Source organism: Periplaneta americana, chromosome 1, assembly GCF_040183065.1.
Source record: "Periplaneta americana isolate PAMFEO1 chromosome 1, P.americana_PAMFEO1_priV1, whole genome shotgun sequence".
NCBI classification, from domain to species: domain Eukaryota; kingdom Metazoa; phylum Arthropoda; class Insecta; order Blattodea; family Blattidae; genus Periplaneta; species Periplaneta americana.
In genome coordinates, this window is record NC_091117.1 from 121,128,079 (window position 1) to 121,141,044 (window position 12,966).

The 12,966-nt window shown below is 36.2% G+C and overlaps 1 protein-coding gene across 2 annotated transcripts in view; it reads left to right on the top strand.

Annotated features, from left to right (window-relative positions):
• Positions 1 to 12,966, top strand: part of LOC138700108 (neurexin 1-like) — a 940,828-nt gene that overhangs the window by 798,528 nt on the left and 129,334 nt on the right. For both annotated transcript variants that reach the window (XM_069826434.1, XM_069826432.1), the window contains exons 9-10: positions 2,323 to 2,466; positions 2,620 to 2,837. In XM_069826434.1, coding sequence (XP_069682535.1) covers positions 2,323 to 2,466; positions 2,620 to 2,837 — 362 coding nt within the window. The remainder of the gene's footprint in view (positions 1 to 2,322; positions 2,467 to 2,619; positions 2,838 to 12,966) is intronic.

The window sequence follows — 12,966 nt, forward strand, 5'->3', positions numbered from 1 at the left end:
TCACTCATCACAGAAGACCTGAAGACTAAAGTGAACGATAGAATCTTGCAAGACAGGCGCACATCACTCGACGAATTGCATATTGCCTTTCCTGACATTTCTCGTTCTTTGCTTGATGAAATTGTGTCGCAACATCTTGGCTACCACAAAATCTGTGCACGATGGGTTCCACTGCAACTGAGTGACCAACACAAAACTCAGAGAATGGCCTCAGCATTGACATTCTTGATGCGATATCACACAGATGGAGACGCCTTTCTTGATCAAATTGTGACTGGTGATGAGACCTAGGTGTCTCACAACACCCCAGAGACCAAGCGCCAATCACGTCAGTGGCATCATCCCTCATCACCCAAGAAACCGAGAAAATTCAAACAGACTCTCTCAACACAAAATGTCATGGCTACTGTCTTTTGGGATCGCAAAGATGTTCTTTTGCTGGATTTCATGCCAAAAGGCACTACGATCAATGCAAATCGTTATTGTGAGACTTTACGAAAACTACGGCGAGCCATCCAAAACAAGAGGCGAGGAATGCTTTCGAGAGGAGTTGTGCTTCTTCACGACAACGCCCGCCCGCACACTGTTGCTTCAACTCGAGAATTGCTGGATCAATTCGGTTGGGAAATCTTTGATCATTCGCCCTATAGTCCAGACCTTGCTCCTAGCGATTTTCACCTTTTCACTAAGCTGAAAGACTTTCTGGGTGATACGCGTTTTGGAAGTGATGAAGAGTTGAAGAAGACAGTGAACACCGGGCTTAATGAACTGGCGGCAGAGGAGTATAACACGGGAATTCTAGAGCTAGTGAACAGATACGACAAATGTTTAAATGTAGGTGGTGATTATGTAGAGAAGTAAAGGAAGCTTCAGTTATGTAACAGACTTTGTTTTTTCAAATATATATATATATAAATTATTACAACGTGAAGGGAGGAACAATCATATATTACGTTCTTAACTAATTATATATTTTACGAAAAGCACTTTTAATATTACAGCTTCTGAGTAAACAGCTTATGTGAATCTATTCAAATATGAACCAACATGTGGTACACAGAGTTCTGAACTCTACACCTGAATTTAAATTGAACGTAGAAAGTTGTAACATTTGTAAGTGTCCTAAGGACGTAGTTCATAGTTTTTATAGGTACCGGTAGGTCTGTGTCTATTCATCGAACTGTAAGCAACGACGTCTCAACGTTGGTACAATTGCCACGCTCGCCACATACCTCTCGTAGTGGCCCGTGTCTTTGACAAGCCTGTGCTAGGCAATGTTTGTACCCAGAATTTTTTTTTTTTTTTTTTAGTATCACAAGAAGTAATTGGATCAAACTGAAACTAATATGTAATATCAGAGATCTTTGCTTTTTCACAACACTTCTCTCTGTTGTGGCGCAACAAAGTATCCATTATGCCGCAAATTGCATAATACCCGAAATTTTTCTTTAGAAATTTGGAGAACTTGGTCTTAACATTTTCAATAACAGATACTACTGGCGCTTCCATTTTGAAGGCATCGGGTAAGGATTTCTTTGACGATTCGAGAAGAAATTTAATACTGTAATTACTAATGATGAAACATCTCCTTCCATGGACATGAGGTTTCCTATCCTTCAACCATACAGTGTGGGTGTCTCCGAACTCTGCACAGAGGTCAGATGTTAACAAGAGCAGGTTTTAGACATATACTGTACTTCTGTGGAACATGAACGTTGCGCACTATCTATTCGGAACATGTGGAGTGAAATATAACCAGTGTAAAGTTGTTACTCTTGGTAGTCCTCTATGGAGTGTACAATTCATTACAATGACTTAATATATAAAGTAATGCCAATAACACTGCACTACAGGTTAGAAATCGACTCGCTCACTTACTACCGCACTGGACACGTAGCACCACAGTTCAGCACTGTTGCTGTAACCAGACGGTACAAAAAATAAATTCTAACCCCCTTCCCTCTGACGTCATATACAATACTCGAGTCACATATACGCTGGTATCGTGTTTACGAAGGAATTGTTTCATTTCTAGTAATTACACACATCTCAATATGTACTTGCCTGAAAATAGGGTAGCTTAAACAAAACGCACTGAGAACATAACTCTGCTACCAACGGTACTTATACACTTGTAATCGGAAACAGTGGACTATCCCTGCAGCGTGCTATTTGCACCTTATTCTGTATAAAGCGAATATGTTTCCAGTGCGTCAATGCTCAAACACTGTACTTTAGTAATGAACTAAAAAAAATTAATATAAATCCACGAGATAAGCGAACGCAAAATTTACTTAATTGAGACTTACGCTTTTGTTGCAGGGGCAATTCGACCTTCCTGCCATGTGCAGTTGCCCCAGTGTGACTCCCAGCCCTGCATGAACGGGGGGCTGTGCACGGAAGGCTGGAACAGGTTCATCTGTGACTGCACTGCTACCAGCTTCACGGGGCCCACCTGCGGCAAAGGTGCGACCATTGTAAACTAATTCGATGTGGTTTGTTGGATTGTGCCTGGATTTACCTTCTTGCTCAATTTCTTAGATAGGTACTAGGTTAGTTGCCAGTTCCTGCAGCAAGAATGGTTATGACGTGAGCGTGAGGAATGTGATTTCTGTGCAGATGCGACGACGCTGACGTTCAACGGCTCGCAGCACATGCTTATCACTATGCCGGACGAGTTCCGCACGCAGACCGAGGACGTGACGCTGCGGTTCCGCACCACGCGGCCCCTCGGCCTGCTCCTCACCACCAGCACCGAGCAGTCGGCGGACCGGCTGGAGCTAGCGCTGGCGGGCGGTAGAGTGCGCCTCACCGCCAGACTGGGCGACCGTGAGAAAGTAAGTAAGAAACACTCTGTATAACAACGCGGCGGACCAGATATTCAACTTTGACCACAAGTTTACTACACTTGAGAACGCCACTGTAGCTTTGTTCGTCACTCTTTTTGCAGGAATAACACTGAACAACAAATTTTTAATCTTTGTCTTGCTTCGAATTAAAAACAGGTGAATATTACTAATATGCGTGCCCTAAATCTGAATTTAAAATCCAAATTGCCCCATCACGTACCATTTTCCGGGGAAAGTGGATTGAATTTGTATGACAAAACTTACTTATTTTTAATTTTTCACCGCTACTGATAAAATTACAACACACTAGGGATTCAAGATTTCTCATAGTACTTGAAAAATGTGTACTGGATTCAAAAATGATGTTACATACATTACATATTCATTATGAGGTCTCGCCCACCTCATTGAATATTACGAGACTACTATGAAGTAGCCAATGTGTATTATTACTATTTAATACGAGAAAAATTCGTACCGGCACCGGGAATCGAACCCAGGACCTCTCAGCTCTGCGCGCTGAGCACTCTTTCCAACTGAGCTATGCCGGAACACGACACACGGCGCCGGCCGAACCCCTCTCGTAATGCTTTTTACGGCCTTACTACCTGCATTTGAGACGATACAAGTCATATATGCAGGAGCGCATATTTAAATGACTTTATGGCCGGCGCCGTGTGTCGTCCCGGCATAGCTCAGTTGGAAAGAGAGCTCAGCGTGCAGAGCTGAGAGGTCCTGGGTTCGATTCCCGGTGCCGGTACGAATTTTTCTCGTATTAAATAGTAATGATGTTACATAGTTTAAAACACATGTGTATAATGAGAAAAATTTTGGAATTTGAACTTACATTTAAAATAATTTTCTGGATGACTTCTGTTTATAACTAGACCCGGGACTATATTTTACAAGGAACCAACAATAGACTGCAAGCCTGCTGGATGATGATCTTCTTTTATATCGCTTTTCCATTTCAGATATTTCTTGATGAAATCTTTCCCCATGCTCGTCGCTTACCGCTCCAAAGTTAGGAGGAACGAAATCCAAATGAGAATGTAAAAAGTCTATTTTTGAGAGACATATTACATTCCATTTTGTCATATGCACTTAACATTGTTTCCACAACGAGTTCTATGTAATTCTCTGCCCTAGAATTTCCAAGGAAATTTGAGCAAACGTCTTTGAAAGAGCGCCATGCCATTCTTTCTGTAACGGAAAGTTTTTCCTCGAACAAAAGTCAGCCATAACTTTGTGAATTTGTGGACCGATGAAAATGCCCTCTTTAAATTTGCCTTCACTCAAACTGGTAAACTTTTCCTTTAAATAGTCTACTGATAATCACACCCTTCTTTGTTCATTGCATAGACCTCACTTTGAACTGTTATGAAATTTACTTAATGGAAGGGACCAATATCTGTTTATCTATTAGAAGTACAAAAGAGCATGTCAAAAACCATAATAAACCGGAAATAAGTCATAAACTCATCAAATGCATTAACTTTGTTTTGGTTTATACCCCCATTCCTCGCCAGATGTTTCCTGGGGGAGCGCTTATCGAAAAGTGGAATCATAGTATATCTTAAAAACCTTACGTGATACGAAAAAAAGATATGCATTTTCGCATTCAGCACACATCACACCATGAGGGACACATTGTTTTAAGTCGGAGCAAAATTCTTGTTGTTTAGTGTAATTAAATGTACATATTGCCTAAGCACAAAACTGCAATTAATGCTGTTTTCTACCATAAATATATTTGCATTGGACTATGTCCATTTTCGGTGAAATAAGATTTCTTCTTCTAATAGCTAATGGCAGTTACTTGACTTTTGTGTCATATATCCAAGCATCCTCATCTATCATCGACGCACCGAAGTCATACTTTTTGTTACCGCTGTAGGCGTTGCACTAGATGTACCACGAGAGGCGAACTACATACCACAGCATGATAATGATCTTTAATAGAGTAATGCCGGGATACCGATAGAGGAAACGGAAATACCTCGCGAAAATCTATCGTCAAACATAGTATTGTCCACCACAAATTCCACTTGGACCCTCCGAGATTCAAACCCAGGTTACCATCGTGGAAAGCCGACGCTCTACCCATTTGGCTAACGATGCGTCTTAATGAAAGAAGTACTAATATAAAACTTTTGCGACATAGCCTACCTCCATCTTCCCGTCAAAATACCATAATGAGAGAAAATGGCATGCTACTCGTTGACTAAAGGCCAGGTCATTTCAGACGACTCCAATGAGGAGTGTGTCTCTTTTATCTCAACCTGATCTTTCATCTGAAGCTGAATATAGGTCAAAACTTTGGAAAATTTTGAATATTTGTACATTATTTTGCACTTTTTCACTACACAAAGTATAACAAAAGGTATTGCGATGCTGTAATTATAGCATTGAGGATTTTTGCAGAAATGCATGATTTCGATATTTCTATTCGTAATAACAAAAACGTGACTTTGGGAAACCGTCAGTCCATATGTCCGTTTATCCACAACGATTTGTCTTTCACTATTGGACTGATTTTGTTCATATTTAGTATTTACGATTCAATTTACCCTGGAATATTGCACATTAAACTTAGCCTACGAAATGTTAATCAAAATTAGTCTTGAATTGTTGTGAACACAAATTGGCTAATAACTCTGAATTTATCATCATATTATTTTCTTAAAATCTGCTTGCTGTATAAGATAAAATAATAATGACATGAGCTGATTATTTTGTTTCTCTATCCCTAAGTTTCGGTGAAATCAGTTATTATGTGTATATTATTTTTATTTTTTGTTAAGAAATTTGTTAGAGTCGTTAAAGTCCTCTCATCACATCAAGCTAAAATGGGTCAAGTGAAGCATTCAGTGAACGAGCTCGCCATTTTTACCATACAGGATTAGTTCCTTTAACTCGTTAATAAACCACTTTCGAAAACCGAGTTGCGTAGTATTAAAATAATAGTCTATAAATAAATGTTTACAATATATTTGCAGTACAGGATTACTTCTCTTGTAAACATTTGTTACTCGTTAATAACCACTTTTGAATACCGAGTTGCATAGTATAAAATAATACACATAAATGTTTACAATATACATGTAGGCTACAGTACAGGATTAGTTCCCTTGTAAACATTTGTTACTCGTCAATAAACCACTTTTGAATACCGAGTTGCATGGTATGAAAATAATATAAATAAATGTTTGCAATATATGTAGGATACAGCACAGTATTAGTTCCCTTGTAAACATTTGTTACTCGTTAATAAAACACTTTTGAATATCGAGTTGCATAGTATTAAAATAATACAAATACATGTTTACAGTAAATGTACAGTACAGGATTAGTTCACTTGTAAACATTTGTTACTCATTGATAAACCACTTTTGAATACGGAAGTTGCATAGTATAAAAATAATATAAATAAATGTTTACAGTAAGTGTACAGTACAGGATTAGTTCCCTTGTAAACATTTGTTACTCGTTTATAAACCACTTTTGAATATCGAGTTGCATAGTGTAAAAATAATATAAATAAATGTTTACAGTAAATGTACAGTACAGGATTAGTTCACTTGTAAACATTTGTTACTCATTGATAAACCACTTTTGAATACCGAGTTACATAGTATAAAAATAATATAAATAAATGTTTACAGTAAATGTACAGTACAGGATTATTTCCCTTGTAAACATTTGTTACTCGTTAATAAAACACTTTTGAATATCGAGTTGCATAGTATTAAAATAATACAAATACATGTTTACAGTAAATGTACAGTACAGGATTAGTTCACTTGTAAACATTTGTTACTCATTGATAAACCACTTTTGAATACGGAAGTTGCATAGTATAAAAATAATATAAATAAATGTTTACAGTAAGTGTACAGTACAGGATTAGTTCCCTTGTAAACATTTGTTACTCGTTTATAAACCACTTTTGAATATCGAGTTGCATAGTATAAAAATAATATAAATAAATGTTTACAGTAAATGTACAGTACAGGATTAGTTCACTTGTAAACATTTGTTACTCATTGATAAACCACTTTTGAATACCGAGTTACATAGTATAAAAATAATATAAATAAATGTTTACAGTAAATGTACAGTACAGGATTATTTCCCTTGTAAACATTTGTTACTCGTTTATAAACCACTTTTGAATACCGAGTTGCATAGTATGAAAATAATATAAATAAATGTTTACAATATATGTAGGCTACAGTACAGGATTAGTTCCCTTGTAAACATTTGTTACTCGTACAGTACAAGGATTAGTTCCCTTGTAAACATTTGTTACTCATTAATAAACCACTTTTGAATACCGAGTTGCATAGTATAAAAATAATATAAATAAATGTTTACAGTAAATGTACAGTACAGGATCAGTTCCCTTGTAAACATTTGTTACTCATTAATAGACCGCTTTTGAATACCGAGTTGCATAGTATAAAAGCAATATAAATAAATGTTAACAGTAAATGTACAGTACAGAATTAGTTCCCTTGTAAACATTTGTTACTCATTAATAAACCAATTTTGAATACCGAGTTGCATAGTATAAAAATAATATAAGTAAATGTTTACAGTTAATGTACAGTACAGAATTAGTTGCCTTGTAAATATTTGTTACTCATTAATAAACCACTTTTGAATATCGAGTTGCATAGTATAAAAATAATATAAATAAATGTTTACAGTAAATGTACAGTACAGGTTCAGTTCCCTTGTAAACGTTTGTTACTCATTAATAAACCGCTTTTGAATATCGAGTTGCATAGTATAAAAACAATATAAAGAAATGTTTACAGTAAATGTACAGTACAGGATCAGTTCCCTTGTAAACTTTTGTTAGTCATTAATAAACCACTTTTGAATACCGAGTTGCATAGTATAAAAATAATATAAATAAATGTTTTCGCGATTTACGTCCAAATATATATAATGTTTGTTGAAAAAGTGACCTGAAAAAAATTCAGTATATAGGCCAAATTATTTATCACGTGCATGCAAAATTGCAACCCTTTACAACAAAAACTCTATTAAGAATTAAATATCTTGTAATTATTGTCTGCATTTCTGCTTACATCCTCCTTGAAACTGACAGATTATATTGTTTACATTTTGCTTAATCGTACCTCCATTTACCAATTCATGTTTTTATTTTCTACTATACAGAACTTCAAAAACACGCCTCGAATGTCTATGTCATGGTACTTCTATCATTTTTCTTTAAAATATCTTTTGACCAGTGAAAAGACGTTTCCGTCTAGAAAATATAAATTTATTATAAAGTACCTAACATTGATGAAATAAATACAATTTGTAAGTATATTCAGCAATAAAGATTAACTAAGCATCTATGGAATGTGTAAAGAAGGTAATTTAGTTATTCATTTCTAAGAACAAATGGTTGCATTCCTATGATGCAACAATTAATTTTGAAAAATTTGTTTCTTAGCCATTTTTATTTTTTATTACACACATTTTCAAGTATTAGAAAATGGTTTTAAATCTTGAAACAAGGATTGCTTTGTTGCAATGTTGTTATGAATGTGGTAGAAACTTCAGTATCGGATTAACAAGATATTGGACAAAAATGCACCTGAGAGACGACTCTTTTGAAGAAACTGATTCAGTTTATGATGAAATGAAATCGGAAAGGCAAAGAATTAGTGGTATTCAGATTGCAGACGTTCTTCATGTAAACCAATAACGAAACTAGAGAAAACCTGTTACTAGTCAGCAGTGCTTATGTGCTAAACAAACTCTTGCAAATGCGATATAACACTGTTCGGAAAATGTTACGCAAACTCCTGAATATATATCCTTATAACCTGTGAATGACTTTCGAATTGAAGTAAACTGATTACAAGGATTTATACAACTTTCATTATGTGGAAAATGAACCAAAATAGTTATTTCGAATACAGTGCACAGATGAGGCTTATTTCACTCTCAGTGATGAAGTCAATAGAATTTTTGTCGAAGATCCACATACTAAATCACTTTCTTAACATATTGCATTGCCGTTTAGTTCATCTTGATTACTAAATTTGTTTGAAAATTGTATTAATTTCAAGTGTATTAGTTACTTTATAATAACCGTTATTTTGGCGATATTTTTCACATATTCATTGAATAAACCACATTGAAAGAACAATAATATTGGAGAATATATTCAATATATCGTAAAGTCAATAAAACTAATCCGAAATACGGAATGTCAAAACAAATAAATAACTTACGTTACCTCAACAAAATATAATAAATGAAAGAACAGCAATGACCGAACCAGTCGCAAAGAATTGTTTGCTTCAGGCAATGTTACATTTAAATAAGTTCAAGATTCTTGTATAATCACTGATCGTACATTTTCAGAAGGTAATGTAGCGTGGTTTTGGTGTGATTCTTACTTGTAGCACTTGAAACTTTCCGAACCAGGATAATTCCAATCCCCCCCGGGGAGAAAGCGTTCGCGATAGCAGAGTCATGCTAGCTCCGAAGCCAGCTGCCTATGCTGCGTAGTAGGCCTACGTTAGTGGATACGTTCTGGCTGCTTTGTAATCCAGCCGAACCTCCAGAGAATTGCGAATACGCCGCAGCTTGACGCGTAAATTATTACTTCTCTTCAAAAAGTCTCTATAGAAGACTGTATCGTAATAGGAAATGGAAACTCACAAAATAACATCTTCCAAATACGGTTCCTTGATTAAATTCAGAGGGTTCTCGGAAAATACAGCTAACTTTTTTCTCCACAAAATAAGAATTGAACATCAATTTTATTATATTTACATATAATCTTGAAAGTATGGACACATTATGTCATTTCGAAGTAAAAAATTGGAGATTCATTTACTTTTTACATTTCATTTAATTTTAATGTGTGTGTTAGGCCTATATCAAATTCAACATCATCATTCGAGCTTTCGTTCATATTTCCATACATAAACAACAAGGTTTGCCTTTGTATGTATGTATGTATATGTATGTAGGCTATGTATGTATGTACGTATGTACGGTGATTCAGGACCTCTGCAACAAACTCTAGGATCGATACATCTCGCAATGATGATCGTTTTTCGTAAAATAACCCGTGTGCTTCGATGCCTCGTGTAGGAGCTACGCTACATCGAAGAAAAGGCAGGTGTCAGTGACCTTTAAAGTTAATAGAAATTAATTGTTCATTTATTTCTTCAAGTACCCTTGCTGACCCTTACAAGTGTCCTGTCATTTTGCTGCCCCGTTTGAGTGGAGCGCTCTTTGGAACACGCTTCCGCTGCTCATGAAGGATGTACCCTTCACGATGTGAGGGGACATGTGATTCAACATAACGTCCCAACACACTTCAATCTGGTTGTACGAGCACATCTGAACAAAATGTACGGGAAGCAATGTATAGGGAAAGCCGGACTTGTTCCGTGGCCAGCGTGATCACCCGACTTCACACTCTTAATTTTTTGTCTTTTGGGACATGTGAAGTAATACACCACTCGAATTGACAGCAGAGAGGAAACGACTATGCGACTATTAGATAGCTGTTTTTGATCAAATTCGACACAGGCCGACCACTGCTACGACTGTGTAATGAATGTAATCAGGTTCAGGGCAGAGTAGACACTTAGAATACCTATAACTTGTCAGCAAACATAATTGAAAAATAATTCATTTCATATTGTTAATGTCATTAAAACCTCTTCCCCCCCCCCCCCGATGTCGCTTAGCTCCTAAATGAAGCATCGGAGAACATGAGTTGTTTTAAGAAAAATGATCCTCATTGCGAGATCTATCGATCCCCAGAGTTTGTTGCAGAGGTTCTAAATCTCCCTATATATGTATATGTACCTATATAGTTTCTTTAAAGCCTGAGCACAAATACAACAACAAAAGAATTTTCCACAAAATCACTTCAAAACTCAACTTGAAAGTTTACGGAGTGGTATAAAGATTATAAAACAGAAGCGACCTATAAAAATTCAGCTGCTAATACGAACTGTAGGACACGAAAAGATCTTAAATATAGCGTAAAATATTCTGTTTTGCTAGTGCTTGAGCAATATTTCTATTTGTCTTTATGTCACATCACAGTTCCGGTAAGATGACCGTTACTACCGTTGAAAACAAATTGTGCTTGCTTAAATTAACCAAAAAGAATTTTGTTACTGCTATGCAGCAGATTTTAGAACACGTTTCAGAAAATTACCGCCGGCTAGGCAGTCCGTCTACGGTTGGCAGGGGATGTTTATGTAAGGGTAAAACTCCCGGGAGACCGCGTGTGTCAGATAGAAAAAGTTGATCGTCTTTGTGCTGCTTTCCAACACAGTTCAAATAAGTGGACAATAAAGTCAAGTATGGAGCTACAAATTCCACAACCAACAGTTTGAAACATTTTATCGAAGCGGTTAAAAATGACTCTATACAAACGTCACCTATTGCAAGCTGTGACTGACAAGACAGAATCAAACGTCGTGACTTCTATATGCAAATGCTTTAACTTTGTGAGCAAGATTGTTTTAGCGAGTGACTATTTTCTGACGATTAGTCATCATTCCATATTATTGAAAAGATAAATAAACAAAATAGTCGAATATGGGGGACTGAAAATCCTAGAGCAACAGTGGAGTATGTGCGGGATTCCCTGAAGATAAATGTTTTTTATGCTATCTTTCGGAAATGTGTACAGCCGTTCATTTTCCAAGAGAAAGTTGTTACAGGATCTTCTTACCTCAACACGATCATTAATTGATTGATGTCTCAAATGCATGAAGACAGTGAAAACTTCATCTCCCAACAGGATAGGGTATCGCCCCATTGGTATTTGGAAGTTAGAAATCATCTCTCTAGAACTCTTCCACAGCACTGGATTGGTCGTGCAATAGTTGAAAATCAATCATTCACGCTTTGGCCACCAAGAAGTCCCGACTTAACACCAAGTGACATTTTTTCTGTACTGTTATGTTAAACACCGGGTTTAAGTTCCTCCTCTTCCTACTAATCTAGATGACATGAAAATCGCATCGAAACAGATGTTGAAGATTGACCTATGTTATCACGCGTTTGGCAAGACTTCGACTACCATCTTGATATATCTTGTGTCGCAGGGTGTATACTGTACATATCGAACATTTTTGTAAGCTGCTGAATGGAACTTTAAGAATATGTTTACAAAATCATGTAAGTTTATTTTCAATATTTTAAACATTTCTGCCCCTACAACTTGTTGAAATTCTCTATTTCTCTCGTAATCAGTCTGTATATACATACATTATATAATGTATATTGTTTTCATATAATGGAAATGCCATTCATAATCTAAACAGAACTAACGAAAGCAGAAAATAGAGTAGAGTAGAACGATTCCGATCGATTTTGAGGAAATTGCTTCTATAGTAAATAATACAGAATATTTAAAAAGAAAAAAAACTATGTTGTGAATTGAAAGGTTGCTCCCTTGCCTCCAATATGCAGTATGAAAATAGAAAATTCATATTTATCTTTTTTATATTTTTTACGAGTCTTGCAAAGATCGGATTCATAATCTAAGCTCGGGGGATTCCGATCGTTGGAATGAAATACTGAAAGACACAAAAAAGAAAGTTTTATTATCCTAATACAAAAACAAATGCTCATCTATAATTAATAACACAACGTGTATGAATAGTTTCCGAACAATATTGACCATTGACCTTGAAAAGATTCTACTCGTATAAACACAAGCATAAGAGGAAGATCATTCATTGCTCAGCCCTCCCTCAGATATTCACTCACTTAGCCACTTAACTAATAATCTACATACACTTGCCACGAATGAACTTTTTTTTTTTCAGCTCCCACACAAAGCTCGTGGTGCCACTCTTTTTGCTTTCCCTGGCATTGAATCCACTCCTCTTTACTAAAGACCGTGGATCATCATAAGACAGAAAACAAAACTGGAACACATTTTCGTCTTTCACTTGCAATTTATCATCTTCATCACTGGAATCAATAATTTTTCTAGCCTATTAGTTGCTAGCCTGACAGTAATAAAATTCTTGAGAGACTTAAAGAAAGACCTATAGAAAGGTTGTAGCCTGTGAGTTGTATGACTAGGGAGACAAGTGACATG